Source organism: Alosa pseudoharengus, unplaced genomic scaffold (genome assembly GCF_046254945.1).
Source record: "Alosa pseudoharengus isolate Yale_2024_CS ecotype anadromous, Long Island Sound unplaced genomic scaffold, YU_APseudo_1.1 YU_APseudo_1.1_scf_21, whole genome shotgun sequence".
In the NCBI taxonomy this organism is placed as follows: Eukaryota; Metazoa; Chordata; class Actinopteri; order Clupeiformes; family Clupeidae; genus Alosa; species Alosa pseudoharengus.
This window is the reverse complement of record NW_027468674.1, coordinates 6,698,364-6,718,838: the sequence shown is the minus strand read 5'-3', so window position 1 is coordinate 6,718,838 and position 20,475 is coordinate 6,698,364. Positions and strand designations below refer to the sequence as shown.

Genomic DNA, 20,475 nt, shown 5'->3' with positions numbered 1-20,475 from the left:
AGACCTTTTATTTATTTTCTTATTTCATCACACGTCAAAACACACAAACACACACACACACACACACACACACACACACACACACATATCTGACTTTCTCCAACTTTTGCACATTTCCATAGAACCTTTTATTTATCATTTATGATTTCTCCTCCATCTACCCATGTCCTTGATTGCCTAGCCTTTCTGCCCCCCCCCCACCCCACCTCCATCCCCAACACACACACTTACATCATCACTGTCATCACTTCACATACATACAGCACACTGCTTGCTACAGTAAGCCTCCTCTACATACTTGCTGCACACTGCCCCCCCCCCCCTACATACACAGCACATTGTCTTCAGGATCTTCTCCAACACACATCCTCTACATACTTACAGCACACTGCCCCCACCTACCCACACACACACTACACACACACTACACACACACAGTCACTGCTCCACTCCCCTCCCGCCCACACACACATCTTCACTGTCATCACTCACATACATCATACATACAGGACTCTGCTTGCAATAGTAAGTCCCTGCCCCCCCCCCCTACATACACAGCACATTATTTCATCAGGAAGCTTCTCCAACACACATCCCCAACATACTTACAGCACACTGCCCACACACACACTACACACACACACACATACACAGTCACTGCTCCACTCCCCTCCCGCCCACACACACATCTTCACTGTCATCACTCACATACATCATACATACAGGACTCTGCTTGCAATAGTAAGTCCCTGCCCCCCCCCCCCCCCCCCCCCCCCCCTACATACACAGCACATTATTTCATCAGGAAGCTTCTCCAACACACATCCCCAACATACTTACAGCACACTGCCCCCCCCCAATACACAGCACATTGTCTCATGAGGAAGCTTCTCCAACACACATATTGCACACTGCCCTCTCCCCACATACACAGCACACTATCCCATCTCCCCTGTCATCCCCCCAACACACACACCAAGACCCCTGGCAGTTGGGTTAGCCCCTTGAGCCGTGGATCTGCCCAAGGTTTCTTCCTTGGTAAGGGAGTTTTTCCTTGCCCCTGTTGCTCTTGGGTGCTCCTTGTTGGTGCCCCCCACCCAATCCCAATCCTCCCCCACCTTTTTTATGCAGCCCTTGCCACTTAATCTACTAAACCCCTCTTCTACTGCACTTTTTACCCCTCCCCCCATTAATGCACAAATAGGCTGACACCAGACATAATTTCACTGCATTTCTTACTTCCAGTAACTATATGCATGTGACAATAAACTTCCTTGTATCCTTGTATCCTTGTACCCACAGACACACACGCACACACACACACACGTTCGATCTGGCAGTTGCGCTATCACAGCACAGCACTTCTTTGTAAGGGGGCAATATCTCAGACATACAGTATCACATACTGTACACACACACACAAACTAGGGGTGGCTCGGTTCATGAAAAAAAAATCCGAACCGTTCGGTTCACTTGTCTCGGTTCGGAGCATGTGTGCATCGCAGCCTATGGTTTTGACGGTTCATAGCATGCATGTAGCCTCATGCCCAAATTTTCCCTTTCGTGTGAAAGCGAGGTGTGGAGTGTTGCGGGTCACATGTAGAAATGGCAACTGGGAGAGATAACAAAGGCAGCCCGGAGTTGGAGGATGCACCAGCGTCGAATAAGTCTGGTGTGTGGGAACATTTCGGATTTAATTTTACCTATGATGACAGCAGAAAGAAAACGGTAGATAGAACTGCGATTGTGTGCAAGCACTGTGCAACATTCATTATGCTAGCTAGGGATGTAACGATTACCGATATAATGGTAAACCACAATAAAAATGTTGACGATAACAATTACCGTTTTCATTTCAAATATCAGAATTATTACAGTTGATTACTACGGTGTGGAAACCGTGTGTTTAATCCTTCCCAGCTTCATCCGAGCCTGCTTTTGACATACAGTAGGCCTGGTACAATGAAACAAAACTGGTACCCTACTGATTCTGTTGTCTAATTGATGGATTTAACCGCGATTCGGATTATGCTACACCTGCTTTTAAAAGGCGGAAGATTTTCACAGCAAAACGTGCGCTGTACGTCTCTTTATGTGCGCGTCCACATTAAATCCATTCCACTCACGTTATCAGGAGAATACCGTAGCCTAAAGTTTTACTTTGAACACTTACGGGTCTCATTCATTGGATCCAAATAACAGAAATAGCAAACTCCAAGTCATGGTAGTCAAGGTAGGCTATAAGCACTTAGCCAATTAAACATGACCAAGGAAACAGTGAACGGGACAACACACAATGCCACGGTAACATTATGCTATGGATTAATGATAGAATAATGCACCAGAATAAAGGAATCACATCTACTCAGTAACATTTTGTTTACCCTCCCTCAGCACCCCCTCTATGAGCACCCCCAGGTGGAAATGAGTTCCAGCGTCCCTGGTTAAGAGTTGCATTTTTGTTTTTTTCCTTTTTGTAATATAATAAACACTGTCACACTTTTTGAAACTATTTCAGCTTGTGTAGGCCTATCAGTGCTTTCTGAACATATTGAACACACTTCTAAAAATACCGCGATAATACCGAAAACCGTGATCATTTTGGTCACTATAACCGTGAGGTTAAATTTTCATACCGTTACATCTCTAGCTAGTACAGGCCCGGAATGGCTAATCGGGAGCTTCAGGAGGATGGGCAGGTCTGAATATCGTGAGCTTAAATATATTGCTTCTGAAGTTCATTTGCAGCGCCCTCACTGCACTTCAGCAGCTTAGGCTGTGTGGTCGCAGCCCCTTACTCGCAGTTTCCCAAACGTTACCAAAGTAGCCCTCACAAAAACTGTTTTGAAATTGCAACCAAGTCTATATTTGCAACAATTAAGAGGAGGCTACTGTATATGAGCGGCCCCTCCACTCCTGTGTAGGCTACAGGGGAGACGTAGGCAAATAATTTATTTTACTGTAAGGTAATAACCCCAGATCTCAATAGCCCTTGAAACTAAAATATCATTAAAATGTGTGTAGAGCAAATAGCCCTGTTGAGAGAAACTAGAGCAGCGTTCAAATTCGACAGAGACAGGAGAGAAAGTGCGCATTTAAAGGGCGTGTCAATGTTATGTGGTAGCCTAGAAGCTATATCTTGCATAGGCAAAAGTTCCTGTAGATGGCAATAACACATTCTACTTTTTTGCTAAAAAATGAAAAGCATGATGAAATCATCATGTCTTCACCCTTGCTGTATCAAAATCTCACCTTTCCTCAGAGATGGTCTCAATGATTAAAGTCAAGTCAAATTCTTTCAGTTTCTGCATGATTACATGATATAACTATACTAATACTGTAGCCTGAATAGTGGGTAATTAAGATAATGTATATGCTGAAGTATGGTATTTCTGAAGTGTTAAAGATTAAAAGAAAAAATAACAACAAGAACCGTACAGAACCGAAAACCGTGACCCTAAAACTGTAATACGAATCGAACCGTGGGTTTTGTGAACCGTGCCACTGCCACCCCTAACACAAACACAGAGATTGTGTCAGAGAAAAATTCAAGAGCAGTACGGGCAGCGTTGTGTAAAAAAAAAACAAAGCTACGATCACATATTCAACAGCCCATAGCAGCACAGGCTGCAAGTGAGGAAAAAACAGCTGCGAGTACACAAAGCAACCACTAGTGGGCATACATGCTCTCAAAGGTGAGTTCTGCTTGTGTGTTTTGATTCTGCTCTATAGAAGTTGGACTTTGCTCACCCACGTTGAGCTCAACTTTGAGAGTCAGGAGGATGGAATTCCCACTTGTGATTGGTCATTTTTTCAACAACGTGATCATAACCACATAGGCCTGCTTGGAGTTTGATTGACAGCCATTGTTACAACAAAGCCTGGGAAGGAAGGAGCAAAAAGAAGAGGATGGTTTCTGAGGAAAGTTGTTGGCTGAAGCTGAGCATTTCTGATTAAAAACATATACTGGCTTAGTGGCAATTTGCATCAAAGTATATATTTGTGAAAGATGCTAGTGTATCTAATTAACATCAATGTCACATAGTTTTAGCAATAAGTAATGTTAGTTAGTTTAGTAACAATGGCTGTCAAAGTTCAAGGAGGTCCATGTGGGTATGATCATGTTGGTCAGCGGAGTTCAGACTGAACCTTCACAGAGAAGAAAACATGACTGGATAAAATCTGCTTCCTCCCCTCACTGTTTCATGGGTTTAAGAATTTATTAGATTTTGACACTTACATTTGAATGTTACTGTTGCAAAACTTGCATCATCAAACATCACAATCAAAACTAACTCTAAACTAAAAATAAGATCGCAACTCATTACTAGAGTGCCATTTGAGATGACAGGATATAGTCATGATCATAGGGTGTCCTGCACACACAAAGTCACACATTACAGGTTTACCTACAGTGCTGATGTGACCACTGGAACCAGCCTCTGAAGAACACATACACTCTCTTTCTGACCTATATAATACATTAGAAATGGCACTAAACATGACGTGATATGGCAAAGTCACTACACACAAACTCAGTCTCTTTCTCTCTCTGTTTTACTCACTTAGCTGATGTGGATGCTGTGACCACTGGCACCAGCCTCAGAAGAACTTCATCTGGACTGAGGAGTTCAGTCTGATCAGTCTCTGGTGTCTTTATGTACTTCTGCAGGTCAAACTCATCCAGGTGCTCCTCTGGAATCTTAAACTCAAAGCTTCTAGTCTCCCACTCTCCCGGTGAGAGCATGACTACAGACAGAGTTCCAGAGCTCCTGTCAATCACCTCCACTACAGCATGGTGATTCAGCTCATTCAGACAGTAGAACAGGTTGATCCTTCTGTCTGATTTATGTAGATCTCTGATCTTTTGTTTGACATACTGGACTGTTTGCTCTGAGCTCTGTCGTTGACTTCTTGTCTGTGGCAGTAGGTGCATTAAGAGATTCTGATTGGACTCCAGTGAGAGGCCCAAAAGGAAGCGGAGGAAAAGGTCCAGGTGTCCGTTCTTACTCTGTAAGGCCAGGTCCACTGCAGCCTTGTGTAGGTCATGCAGTGTTGCAGCTCTGAACAGAGTAGAGAGCTGAGTGGCTTGCTGTAGGTCAGAAATGCTTCTCTCTGGGTTTCTGAAGCAGAGAAACACATATAAAGCAGCAAGAAACTCTTGAATGCTCAGATGCACAAAGCTGAACACCTTCCCCTGGTGCAGCCCAAACTCCTCTATGAAGATCTGAGTACATACTCCTGAGTACACTGATGCTTCTGCAACATCAATGCCACACTCTCTCAGGTCTTCCTCATAGAAAATCAGATTGCCTTTCTCCAGCTGTTGAAAAGCCAGTTTCCCCAGTTTGAAAATCATCTCTTCATCCGTCTCTTTTCTCTCTTCATCCATCTCTTTTCTCTCTGTGTACTTTTCTTTTTTGATGCAAGTCTGAATGATCAAGAAGTGAGTGTACATTTGAGTGAGAGTTCTTGGCATTTCTAAATGGTCTGATTCAACGGATGCTCTCTCTACCACTATGGCTGAAATCCAGCAGAAGACTGGAATGTGGCACATGATGTAGAGGCTCCTGGATGACTTCAGGTGTCTGATGGCTCTGCTGGCCAGGTTCTCATCACTGATTCTCTTCCTAAAGTACTCCTCTTTCTGTGGGTCATTGAATCCCCTTATTTCTGTCACCTGGTCCACACACTCAGGAGGGATCTGACTGGCTGCTGCTGGCCGGGTGGTGATCCAGAGGAGAGCAGAGGGAAGCATATTCTTCTCGATGAGGTTTGTCAGCAGCACGTCCACTGAGACTGGCTTTGTCACATCACAACATCTCAGGTTGGAGCGGAAATCTAGAGGAAGTCGACACTCATCCAGACCATCAAAGATGAATATGACTATGTGCTCTGAAAGAGTGAAGATTTTTGAATCTTTTATTTCTGGGAAAAAGTGCTGAAGAAGCTCCACTAGACTGAGTTGTTTGTCCTTCATCAGGTTCAGCTCTCGGAAAGGAAGAGGAAATACGAAGTGGACATCCTGATTGTTTCTTCCTTCAGCCCAGTCCAGGATGAACTTTTGCACAGCGACTGTTTTCCCAATGCCCGCCACTCCCTTTGTCAGCACTGTTCTGATGGGTTTGTGTTGTCCAGATAAGGGTTTAAAGATGTATTTTGATCTGCATTTGATTGGTCTGTCTTGTGCTGCTTTTCTCCAGGATGCTCTCTCTATCTGTCTGACCTCATGTTCCTCATTGACCTCTTCTTTTTCCCCCTCTGTGATGTAGAGCTCTGTAAAAATCTCCTGGAGGAGTCTGGTTTCTCCCTGGTTAGGTATTCCCTCAACCAGATGCTTAAACTTGCTCTTCAATGTGGATCGAAATTTCTCATGGACCTCTGCCTGTTCTGCTGTTCTTCTGGAACAATAACAAAATCACAAACACACATTTAAGTAGAGTATGTCAAGAAATCATCATCATCATAATTTCCCTACAATGTCCCTACTACGTTCAAAATGTATATGAATGAATGTATATACAGTTAAAAACTAAATTATTCATACCCCTGGCAAATATTGATTTACATGTAATGTTGATTTTCTCTTGACCAATATGTTTGTTCTGACTGAAAATGACACTGCCACATGCCAAAAGGTTGTAAGACAATGTGGTAGAAACATGGAATCAAAATAAAATAAGCGTTTCTATCTTTTTTAACATTTTTATGAAAAATGGTGTGTCCAAAATTATGCATACCCTTTTAAAATAATCAATGGAAACATCTTTATTTGCCATCAAAGCACAACGATTAGGCCACATTTTTTTAGCAGCAATTCAGGTTTTGAGACAGGACTTGTGATCACTTTTTTGACAGATTGAGGTCAGGACTCTGGCTGGGCCACTCTAAAATGTTGACATTGTTCTCTGTTAACCATTTCTTGCTTTGTTTGGCTGTATGTTTTGGATCATTTTATGGTTTGTATGGTCCAATGACGCCTATTGGGGCAGGTCCCTCGGCACACTGCAGGTGTCCCACGTTGTCTTACGACCTTTTTGCAATGTTTCCCATACATTGACTTATCTGTGGCGGGCCGACATAAAATCAACACTGGCCGGCACACAATAATGTTCTATGTTGTATTATTATGACCGCCGCGCAGCGAAGCGGCGGTCATATAGGTTTAGTCAGATTTTTTTTTTTTTTTTTTTTTTTTCTTTTTCGCATGCCCAAATTTCTGTCAATGATTCCCGGGACACTGAAAGACCGGGGCACACGAAACTTGGTGGGCATGTAACCCCACATGGATAGCATGGAACCATCGTTTTTCGTTTTGATCTGTAGCCCCCCCGCTGGACTGGACCCCCCGAAAGGAGGGTAGGGCAGACACAGTTTTCTGTGAATATCTCGAAAACCGTAGGGTTTAGGAGGACCATTTTTTTTTGTATGTTGATCTCAAGGGGCCATGTCAACCCATTCCATAACCACTTATTTCATGTATAGCGCCACCTAGTTAAAAAATTAAAAAGCAAAAAATTAGGTGTTTTCATCACAATATCTCTGGCTGACAAGGTCAAAACTGCACGAAATTAAAAGTGTAGGATCATTATGACACCCTCCGAATGCATGCCAAGTTTTGTGTACTTTCGTTCATGGGGGGCCTTACAATAAAATAATTTATGTGTACATTTAGTGACGTACACCAACAAGGATTCCCGGGACACTGAAAGACCGGGGTACACAAAACTTGGTGGGCCTGTACCCCCACATGGATAGCATGGAACCGTCATTTTTCGTTTTGATCTGTAGCCCCCCCGCTGGACTGGACCCCCCGAAAGGAGGGTAGGCCAGACACAGTTCTCTGTGAATATCTTGAGAACTGTAGGGCCTAGGATGACCATTTTTTTTCCGTATATTTGCCTCCAGGGGTCATGTTAACCCATTTCATGTGCACACATGTGCACAAACAGATACACACGCACACACGCACACACACACATTCACAGTAATCATACGTATGACATATACTCACACAGTAGACATATGTACGCTTCCATGCACAGGCACATACGCAGGCACACACACAAGCACGCACACACACACACACACACACTCACACACACACACACCCACACACATAACATAAACATAACACAAACAATCAAGAATTTCTCAGAATTATGAACAGGCAAGATGGAGGTGGGGTTGTATAAAATGAATTTTACATGTGAAATCTATGAACTAATCATGTTTTGGGACTTGTTGTCTAGCAGATACCAGTGAGAATTGAGTGTGGATAATGCAATTTTGTGAGACAGTTAGAATCATATAGGCCTTTCAGCGTGATTTCTTTTTGTGGAAAAAATATGCTGGACTGGGCGGCGGTCATATTTTGTACCGCTCTGCGGTACATCTAGTTTAAATTACATACAATCTTTTCATTGAGTTGCACTTTTCACGCACGCAGCCTTTCCTTGCCCCACGCTCTCTCTCAAAACTGACCTGCTGCCCCTCCTCTGCATGTAGCCTACATTTAACAAAACATTAACAATTGTTGTTTTTGGCACATAGAAACATTGCATAAAAAAGACGATGAGCTAAATTGCTATTAAATCTGCCACATCGTGGCCATACTGTGAGAATTTGTTTAAAACTGCTGCATTCAAATTACCTCTGCTAAGGTCACAATATAGTAAATTGGCGAGACTAAACTAAGTTAAGTTATGCAATCAAGCCGTATCTCTAAGCTAACATTAGAATATTGTTTGGATGTCGAGCTTAGCATGCTTAGTTACTGCTGCTTGTCAATTTCGACTAGGCTATCCTGCAGGGCTCTATTCATTTTATTGATTCTGACACTGAATGTAAATCCCGATCTAAATGGAAAAGTGTTTTCCAAGATTCTAAAGTTTGAATTTGAATTTGAAACTTGAATTTCCCCTTGGGCTTGAATTTCCCCTTGGGGATCAATAAAGTATCTCTCTATATCTATCTATCTAAAGTGCTTGTCCCAAGGAGAAGAAGCACAAACCTACCTTCAGTAACTACATACTGTAGGAGCCTTCCTCCCTAACAAACATCTTAAAGTGACAACTGCATAAGTCAGATACCACCACAAATTAAATCCAATTCTGTGGGAAACACTGATTTTGTCATGTGACAGTGTTATTTTCAGTCAGAACAAACATATTGATATAGAGAAAATATTAAATCAATATTTGCCAGGGGTGTAAATATTTTTGTTCTTAACTGTACAAGTGTTAACTATTAAAAGGGACTACAGCTCATATTGTAATGCCATTTTCTTAATAGAAACATAATATGAACATGCAGGGAGTTTGTAGGCTATAACCCCATGGCTATAACACACACTGGCATACATGGAGAGATGGTTTGCAGGGGGCTGGCAGACAGTAGAGATGATTTGACTCATATGCTCATTATTAAGACATACGGGTTCCTTTACATACAACATATAAACAGAAAAAAATATTTAATTCACAGTAACAATGAATACACCTTTCTGAAGAGCCACTATGAAAATTGCAAAACAGAGAATTGTTTCTAGTGGATTTCTGGAATAAACATAATTAAATCTGACAGAAGCAGAGGTGTTTTGTAGATGGTTTTGGTGACTGCCTGACAGAATGTCCTGATCCATGATCTCACCTGTGTTCTGTAGCAGAGTCCCTCTGGGTCTTGTCTGTGTTCTTGGACTCTGTGCCTGACGCCCCCTGCTGGACACTGTTAACACAACATGACATTAAAAGATGAGTGTTCTCACATCTCCACACAGCTGCACACATTCACACACACACACTGCAGTTTACATACACACACACTGCAGTTTACATACACACACACTGCAGTTTACATACACACACACACACAGGGTTGTTTACTTGTCCATTATTAATGATTAAAACACAGGGCACTGATTTATTTCGGAAGCGCACGTGACTACCATGCTGTGGAAATCACACTGTGAGAACAGATGGTGACATGAACAGTGCAATGAAGCAGAAATCTGTTGAGCCATGTGTAGCATTTTATTTAACACCTACAGTACAGATACGTAACAGAAATCAGTTGAGCAATGAGTAGCAATAAGGACTGTAGAAGATAAAGAATATACTAAATATACAAAATACAAAATATACTAAATAAAACTTAATCTAAATCAATTCTAAAAAACAGTATCCACATAGTGGGTGAATAATCAATCAGGTGCGCTTGCAATGACTGAAGGAGGGACTGAGCCTGTGGTTCTCAGTGCATAAGGTAAGGTAAGGTGCTCTGTGTGAATGAGTGTCATGGTGATGGTGCAAATGAGTAAGTCAAACAGTGCAACAATGCAAGAATAGTGCAAGAATATGAGTTTGTCGTCTATGATTTTTAGATGTTTTATAGAAAGCATAAATCCGTTTTACTGGTGTGTAGTGTTACATTAGCAAAATGTTCACATCAACACCCTGGCCCACACTCGATGCCGGGCCACCGCTCTGACAATGCAGTGCATCGACTTTGCGCGACCACGACCCACACGACAAGCACACACTAATCCCGGCGCAGTGAGCTGCCTGCATTAACAGCGGCGCTCGGGGAGCAGTGAGGGGTTAGGTGCCTTGCTCAAGGGCACTTCAGCCATGACTACTGGTTGGGGACAGGTCCGAAGTGCTAACCAGTAGGCCACGGCTGCCCCTAAATGGGATACTTATTGTCCGACACTTTAATCCATGTTTACTGTCAGGCCGATGGTTAAAGATTTTTTAAATGTCACTGATTCTTTTAATCTGATACAATCTGTGACAGGCCCTACACATTTACAGAGACATACTCTAGGATCTGGTACTGTCATGTGGTATTCCTGTCTATAACCTCGATATATGCCATGCTATTGTCCTGATCATATGCCCATTTTGTTTGAGTTTACTCTACCATGTACAGTACTAAACTGCGCACATCAACACATTGTTGTCGCACGCTCAAACCCTCTTTTGCAGCAACTTTCAAACTTACTGTTATTTTTTTTTAACCTTTATTTAACCAGGAAAAGTCCCATTGAGTTACAGTAACTCTTCTCCCAGTGAGTCCTGGCCAAGACTGGCGGCAAAAAGTTACAAAAATATATAAAAGACAAGACAAAGGTTGCATACTACACCACAAATCTCTGTTCATACACTATACAAACATAAACAAGATATTACACTTAACTTAAGCTAATACAGACATACAACATTAAGTGTAGAACAATTAAATTTAAAAACAATTACACTGTTCTGTCAGAGTTGACTTTAAAAGATTTTTAAAAGCACTGAAAGATGGAAGTGATTCTAGATTTAGACTTTGCCCTCTATGTGCTCCCTGTAGGCTCCATCCTTAGAAAATATGGCATGTCTTTCCACTGCTATGCAGATGACACCCACATTTACCTTCCCCTGAAAGGTCAAGACTTTTTAAAACCTAGACTGTCTTGATGATGTCAAAGCCTGGATAGCCTTGATTTTTATTTTATTTTAATGACAACAAAACTGAAGTCCTGCTATTAGGACCCAGTGGCAAATACACCCAGGGTATGGACTTAGACTCCCTGAGGCCCTATATAAAGCCCTCTGTGATCATGGACAGAGATCTTACATATGACAAACAGGTAAGTCTGTAGTCAACGCTAGTTTCTTCCAGTTAAGAAGCTTACCGGTATCTAAAAATGTAGCACCTCGCCTCTTAACTAGTACCCGTGAGAGTGAGAACACATCTCTCCCATCTCAGCTTCTCTTCACTGGCTCCCTGTTCACCATAGGATTAACTTTACAATTTTGCTAATGACCTTTAAATGTTTGAATGGCAAAGCCCCCAGCTATTTCTACGACCTATTAAAGGGGACAAAAAAGTTTGAAATAGCATAATGCACAATTTCTCCAGCAGAGGGGGAAATCCTGCCAAGTTTCCCTTTAAATAAATACTCCCCTGTAAGAAATCTCAGATCTTCTGATCTATTTCTGCTGACTGTTACACTAGCTCCTTCTCTCTCTTCTACTCTACAGCTTTTAAATCAGTTTAAGCTTTCTTTTGCCCCCCCCCTCACACCACCACCACCACATTATAGATTTTAGAGTATCACCTTTCTTTATTCTATTTCTTTTCTTTTTGTTTTTTATTTAATCATTATTGTTTTGATTTGGGATCTACTTTGTATTGTTATTACTATTATTGTATACTATTATTTTACTATTATTTTATTTTTACAGCACTTTGGTCAAGTGTTGTTTTTTAAATGTTTACAAAATATTAGGCTTCAAATGCTTCAGATGTAAAGTTATTCACTGTCAAAGTGACAGCAAAATGAAGGGGGGTCAATGGAATGCTAACTCCAGCTGAAGGGGGTCAATGGAATGCTAACTCCAGTTGAAGGGGGTCAATGGAATGCTATCTCCAGGTGAAGCCTTAGTGCTCCTTGTGCTTTCCATACTAGATACGTTTTGCCCTCCATAAAGACTGACCTGTCAGAGTCAGATGAAGACACACCCACTTTGGAGTCTCTGCTCCTCTTCTTCTTCCCATCTGGATCAGAGTCCATCACGTCTGGAAACACACACAGAGAGAGAGAGAGAGAGAGAGAGAGAGAGAGAGAGAGAGACCACAGAGAGAGAGAGAGAGAGACCACAGACATTGAAATAAAAGGTGATGCGGTGTTCTGTATTAGCCCCATGGAAGCTAATTCTGTATCTAGCTAGTGCTAACACTACAATGTTAGAGGGCTGTGAAGTTCTGACTTAAAGGTGCAGTCTATTATTCCAATCCAATACACTTTTGTTAAATTTGGCTAAATGCTACTTGTGATCCTAAAGCAGTACATTCTCTGGAACCAACTGGAACATTATTGGTCTACTGTAGAGGTCAATTAGAGGTCGATTGATACAGCTTTTTCAGGGCCGATGCCGATTATTACTAATCAAGGAGGCCGATAACCAATAATTTGAACTGATATGTCTGCTGTAAAAATTAAAATTGGCATCAAAGTTTTGAATAACAAACACAATATGTAATTATGACTGAGCGAAGCGGCGGTTATATAGGTTTAGTCAGATTTTTTTTTTTTTTCGCATGCCCAAATTTCCGTCAATGATTCCCGGGACACTGAAAGACCGGGGTACACGAAACTTGGTGGGCATGTAACCCCACATGGATAGCATGGAACCATCGTTTTTCGTTTTGATCTGTAGCCCCCCCGCTGGACTGCACCCCCCGAAAGGAGGGTAGGGCAGACACAGTTTTCTGTGAATATCTCGAAAACCGTAGGGTTTAGGAGGACCATTTTTTTTTGTATGTTGATCTCAAGGGGCCATGTCAACCCATTCCATAATCACTCATTTCATGTATAGCGCCACCTAGTTAAACACAAAAAAGTAAAAATGAGGTGTTGTAATTGAAGGTATCTGTGACCTAACATAGTCAAAACTGCACGAAATTGGAAGTGTAGGATCATTATGACACCCTCTGTATGCACGCCAAGTTTTGTGGAATTCCGTTCATGGGGGGCCACACAATAAATTAATTTATGTTACTATACACCAACTGGCCTGTAGGTGGCCGGAGACAGTTTTCTGTGAATATCTCGAGAACCGTAGGGCCTAGGAGGTCCACCTTTTTTATGTATGTTGGTCTTAAGGGGGCATGTCAACCCATCCCATTACCACTTATTTCATGTATAGCGCCACCTAGTTAAAAAATTAAAAAGCAAAAAATTAGGTGTTTTCATCACAATATCTCTGGCTGACAAGGTCAAAACTGCACGAAATTAAAAGTGTAGGATCGATCATTATGACACCCTCCGAATGCATGCCAAGTTTTGTGTACTTTCGTTCATGGGGGGCCTTACAATAAAATAATTTATGTGTACATTTAGTGACGTACACCAACAAGGATTCCCGGGACACTGAAAGACCGGGGTACACAAAACTTGGTGGGCCTGTACCCCCACATGGATAGCATGGAACCGTCATTTTTCGTTTTGATCTGTAGCCCCCCCGCTGGACTGGACCCCCCGAAAGGAGGGTAGGCCAGACACAGTTCTCTGTGAATATCTTGTAGGGCCTAGGATGACCATTTTTTTTCCGTATATTTGCCTCCAGGGGTCATATTAACCCATTTCATGTGCACACATGTGCACAAACAGATACACACGCACACACGCACACACACACATTCACAGTAATCATACGTATGACATATACTCACACAGTAGACATATGTACGCTTTCTTGCACAGGCACATACGCAGGCACACACACAAGCACGCACACACACACACACACACACGACACACACACACATAACATAAACATAACACAAACAATCAAGAATTTCTCAGAACTATGAACAGGCAAGATGGAGGTGGGGTTGTATAAAATGAATTTTACATGTGAAATCTATGAACTAATCATGTTTTGGTACTTGTTGTCTAGCAGATACCAGTGAGAATTGAGTGTGGATAATGCAATTTAGTGAGACAGTTAGAATCATATAGGCCTTCAAGCGTGATTTCTTTTTGTGGAAAAAATGTCCTGGACTGGGCGGCGGTCATATTTTGTACCGCTCTGCGGTACATCTAGTTTAAATACCTTTAGGCATATGTTTTTCAGAGAATTTGTAATAATGATCTCAACAGAAAACTGCAGGGAGATCCCAACAGTATTTTTAAAATACAGTTAAAAAAGCTAAATAAACAAAAAAAATAAAAACTAGATGTACCGCAGAGCGGTACAAAATATGACCGCCGCCCAGTCCAGCACATTTTTTCCACAAAAAGAAATCACGCTGAAAGGCCTATATGATTCTAACTGTCTCACTAAATTGCATTATCCACACTCAATTCTCACTGGTATCTGCTAGACAACAAGTACCAAAACATGATTAGTTCATAGATTTCACATGTAAAATTCATTTTATACAACCCCACCTCCATCTTGCCTGTTCATAATTATGAGAAATTCTTGATTGTTTGTGTTATGTTTATGTTATGTGTGTGGGTGTGTGGGTGTGTGTGTGTGTGAGTGTGTGTGTGTGTGTGTGTGTGTGTGTGTGCGTGCTTGTGTGTGTGCCTGCGTATGTGCCTGTGCATGGAAGCGTACATATGTCTACTGTGTGAGTATGTGTCATACGCAGTGCCGGCCCAAGCCTTTTGGGGGCCCTAAGCAGAATTTGATTTGGGGGCCCCCTCCCACAACGCAGTCACCTGTGCTTGGTGATAATTGACAACTTCACACTATAATGTCATATTATAAATTAATACAGTGAGGTTATGTATTAATACAGCGACTGATTATGAACTACTGTCCCCCTGGACACAGATGCATAAGGACCCTCTCCCCCTACCCTCTTTGTGCAAATGTGGGTACAAACGGGGGTGTGTGTGTGTGTGGGGGGGGGGGGGGTTAGATGTGATTTCCTGTATTCTGGTGCATTTTTGGGATGGTCAGCTGGAGAAGGGCAGTACCTAAATTTGTTCAGATTCATAGCCTTTTGCTTTTTGACTTATTGGTAGTGAATTCACACAACTACTTGGGGTTCAGGGTCCCTTGACCTCTTGGGCTCGGTAGGCTCATTCAGTAATCCATCCTTGCTCACATGCCAAAAATGTTTTGGGGCTCCAATCTAGACTTCTGGCCCCATGTGCTTGGTAAACCAATGCATTAATATAGTTATTTACACCAACCCTGTCACCTTTTAATCTTAGAGGGTACTAAAATCACAGATTTTTTTGAAACATTCATATTCAAAGTGAAGCACTAAGGGTGGTTTACTGAAGTTGAATTGACAAATAACAAAATACAACAGCATTTGTATTTGTTGTAAACAAGTACATCAGTTTAATGACTTGTTTTTCAACAGATTTGCTGAACAAATCCGCAAATGTGCATTAAATGAGCAATTTTCAACTACAAAATAAAAACAAAATAGACAAACATTAATAATAAAAAATAAAATGTCCCAAAAAATAGATAATTATTCCTACTTCGTTCCTGGTTTTTAGGCATCTGCAACTCTGCAGTGGACAAATCTGCAATGATTAAATAAATACATAAATAAATAAAACGATGTTAAATGTGTCGTGTCATATTAACAGGCTATGTAACCATTTGCCATCAAGAAAACCTCACCTTCTGGTAGGTAGAGTTAGGTAGAGGTAGAGATGTGCTCCAAAGGACTTCAACAGTGTCTCTGAAAAAAAAAAATATTGCATAAGTGCATAGTTGATCGAGCAGAATGAGTTTATTTTGCTATCATTACTTACACTCAAATAACAAGCAATACCACATGTAACAATTCATATTCTATTGGCAAATGAGGCATACTCAAAAGAGTATACTTAATTGCAGTATGGTGAACGCTTAACATGGTGATCTACTGCAGCCTAAATATTAGGGTAGCACCGCTACATCACTTGCCACTATCTTAATCAAATGTAAATTTATTTTCATCACAGAAGTCTCCCCACCCAACATGGTATATTTTCTCAAACACTACCATCTCTCTCCAAAGATCTTAGAGCAGAGCGGACGTACTGTTCCATCTTTGCCTATGAAGCTGGAACGTTACCGATGCCCAGAGTCGCGCTAGTCAGTGGGTTGGGTTGGGACTGGGAGCCTGGGCTTAGTCTGTTGTTGCTATCAGACTTACCACTATGTCACATATTATAGAGCAGTAATAAACTATCAACACTTTCAGGTGCGAAATCAGAAACAATCCCTCTGTGGTAAATTTGCCTTCAGCTACGTTTTCATGTAGCTACTGTAGTGCTAATGTCCACTTCAGTCAGCTAGCTAACTTTAATTTACGACATAATAAGCCCACCTAGAGCTAGGGTACATGCTTGATTGAACATCCAAAACAATCCCAATATCCTTGACATCTGAAATACATCTAGATAAATATATATTAATGGGAGACATTTCTCTGTTGATGGCTGAGATTTAGCTCTGGTGATGGCTTATATTAGATCATGACAGCTAGCTAGCTACCTCAAGCACAAAACATACTGTAAATAATCATGCAAAACATACCTGTATCTTGCTCGTTTTTCTCCTCCTCTGTCATTTTCTTCGTTCTGTTTTCGGCACCAGAGGGATACGTCCTTTTTTGTGACTTGTCTGAACATTACCGTCTCTTCCGATTGTTGAACTTGATGCAGTGTCTGCACGAATTGTATATGCACCCAAGGTGTCTACTTTATGCGCGTGACTCAAAGGCTGGCAGACACAGTAGCAGTAGGCAGGCATATTAATCATGAAATCATAATTTTCTTGATTTGAATGATAATTGTTTCATTTATTCATTCATTGATGTCACTTGTTTACGTTATTTATTATGTAAAAAAAAAAAGAAACTCGATTGGGGGCCCCCTGGTGGCCAGGAGGCCCCAAGCAGCCGCTTAGTTCGCTTATGCCTCGGGCCGGCCCTGGTCATACGTATGATTACTGTGAATGTGTGTGTGTGTGTGTGTATCTGTTTGTGCACATGTGTGCACATGAACTGGGTTAACATGACCCCTGGAGGCAAATACGGAAAAAATGGTCATCCTAGGTCCTACAGTTCTCAAGATATTCACAGAGAACTGTGTCTGGCCTACCCTCCTTTCGGGGGGTCCAGTCCAGCGGGGGGGCTACAGATCAAAACGAAAAATGACAGTTCCATGCTATCCATGTGGGGGTACATGCCCACCAAGTTTTGTGTACCCCGGTCTTTCAGTGTCCCGGGAATCCTTGTTGGTGTACGTCACTAAATGTACACATAAATTGTTTTATTGTAAGGCCCCCCATGAACAAAAGTACACAAAACTTGGCATGCATTCGGAGGGTGTCATAATGATCCTACACTTTCAATTTCATGCAGTTTTGACCATGTCAGCCAGAGATATTGTGATGAAAACACCTAATTTTTTGCTTTTTAATTTTTAACTAGGTGGCGCTATACATGAAATAAGTGGTAATGGGATGGGTTGACATGGCCCCTTGAGATCAACATACAAAAAAAAGGTGGACCTCCTAGGCCCTACGGTTCTCGAGATATTCACAGAAAACTGTCTCCGGCCACCTACAGGCCAGTTGGTGTATAGTAACATAAATTAATTTATTGTGTGGCCCCCCATGAACGGAATTCCACGAAACTTGGCGTGCATTCAGAGGGTGTCATAATGATCCTACACTTCCAATTTCATGCAGTTTTGACTATGTTAGGTCACAGATACCTGCGATTACAACACCTCATTTTTACTTTTTTGTGTTTAACTAGGTGGCGCTATACATGAAATGAGTGGTTATGGAATGGGTTGACATGGCCCCTTGAGATCAACATACAAAAAAAAAATGGTCCTCCTAAACCTTACGGTTCTCGAGATATTCACAGAAAACTGTGTCTGCCCTACCCTCCTTTCGGGGGGTGCAGTCCAGCGGGGGGGCTACAGATCAAAACGAAAAACGATGGTTCCATGCTATCCATATGGGGTTACATGCCCACCAAGTTTCGTCTACCCCGGTCTTTCAGTGTCCCGGGAATCATTGACGGAAATTTGGACATGCGAAAAAGAAAAAAAAAAAAAAAAAAAATCTGACTAAACCTATATGACCGCCGCTTCGCTGCGCGGCGGTCATAATAAAACATAACAAATAAAAATAGCTCCCTGAAGTTTTATAATATACAGTAGTCTTATGCACTTGATATGGCCTATGCTATTTCTGAAAGAACAAAGTTTTAAAAGAAAAACACAATTGATCAGATGGATTAAAAAAAATAATTGGTTTGGTAAGGAAGTACAAGATTATTTGACGGATGCTTCTATTTAAATAAATATAACAATGGGCTACATTTGATATGTTATGGCCACTATGGTTGCATAGCACTGCACTCCGGGCCTTATTTGGATATAAGCAAGCAGTGAAACGGCGCCATCTGGTGGCCATGCAGCTCAATGGCGACATGGAATATAACAGGAAACTGTACAATCTTGTTTTTTTCTTGCTAATTATTTTTTTATAAATTGTGGTGTATCATTAAGTTGGTAAATGTCATTACTCTGATATTCGACACTTGATGACCAAAAAATGTGAGCAATGGGCACAGTGTTAGGGGCTGACAGTTTTCATAAATTTTCTCCACATTGTATTAAATCATTTCTGTTATAGCTTGCAACCAACCAAAATGTAATTTATTGTTGGTTGGTATAAGCCAGGTGTTAGTTTTGAGCACATTTTCGAATTTAAGTTTTGAATGCGGGTCAATGGGAGCCGTAAATCTCAGACTAGTGGTGACCAAATAATATTTTCCAGGATAGCGTGGCACCGGTCAATCGGCGCGGTGCACCGCAGACGTCCGACGGCTTGTTTGCAGGCGACTCAATAGGTTGTATCGGCCGTAGGGAAAACACATAGGCCTAAGACTAAAATGGTCAATCAATCAGCCTCGATGCCAGTGCTCTCAAGACTTCACTGTCTGCAGTTAGGCTACTTGTACCCGGAAATAGCCGGATTTGTAATAACGCAGCACACCAAACCTACCGAACCGAACTTCTTTGCCCACCTGGTGGTGCAGATGTCCGCGGCCGATAGCCGACCTCACTGCTCAGCTACCTGAATAGCGCAACTTAAATAGGCGGTGTCTGTTGGCCAACTCGATAGCGCAGTTGTAACATTGGACATCGCGCGATGGTTTTAGGTTAACGCAGCTTGACTGGATAGCGCGATGTGCAGTTGAATAGGTGGCGTCTGTTGGCCAGCTCGATAACGCAGTTGTAACATTGGACATGGCGCAATGGTCTTAGGTTATCGCACCTTGACTGGATAGCGCTAAGTGCAGTTGAATAGTGTGTGTGTTGGCCGGGCTTTTGATTTGTCTAGCTCGCCATACTCCACCGCGCACCGACAGAATGGCAGACAGCCAAGTTCGCGACAGTGAACTCTTGTCCCATGGCTCTGTATGCCTAAGTGAAAAGTATGTCTACACATTCCACACTGTCATACATCGATATGGATAAAAAAAAAAAAAACCTTCATAGTTTTCCAGGCTAAATGAGGAGATGGGGGGGCTACCTACCTGTACGACGACCGGAATGCACAGAGAGCTGTATAGCTACTTTCACTTTCACTTTCGTAGTGTGGACTGCACAAACAGAGCCAGAGAACGCAGCACATCCGGGAACGGCACATCTTGCTACACGTCCCCGCCCCCTTTTTCTGGGAGAGTTCCTGTGTTCATTGGATTTAGGTAACCATGACATTCCTATGTTTTGCTCTTTCTAGTTTGGCTAAGCTGTGTGTGTGTGTGTGTGTGTGTGTGTGTGGACGTGTGCTTGCATGTGTGTGTGAATGAGTAGCCTATGTGCATATGTCAGTGAGGTTGGTTTGTTCTGATAGCCAAATTGAATGACTCACTAGTACCATGAAACACACACACACACACTAACACACACTGAGCCCTGCATGCCTGAGTGGCATCCTT

At 42.0% G+C, this 20,475-nt stretch overlaps 1 protein-coding gene across 1 annotated transcript in view; it reads right to left on the bottom strand.

The window, feature by feature from the left end:
• Positions 1 to 20,116, bottom strand: part of LOC143138643 (protein NLRC3-like) — a 25,558-nt gene extending 5,442 nt beyond the window's left edge. The window contains exons 1-4 of the mRNA XM_076299068.1: positions 20,071 to 20,116; positions 12,483 to 12,564; positions 9,652 to 9,726; positions 4,566 to 6,401 (exon numbers count right to left, since the gene is read on the bottom strand). Coding sequence (XP_076155183.1) covers positions 4,566 to 6,401; positions 9,652 to 9,726; positions 12,483 to 12,559 — 1,988 coding nt within the window. The 5' untranslated portion in view covers positions 12,560 to 12,564; positions 20,071 to 20,116. The remainder of the gene's footprint in view (positions 1 to 4,565; positions 6,402 to 9,651; positions 9,727 to 12,482; positions 12,565 to 20,070) is intronic.
• Between the last annotated feature and the right edge of the window lie 359 nt (positions 20,117 to 20,475).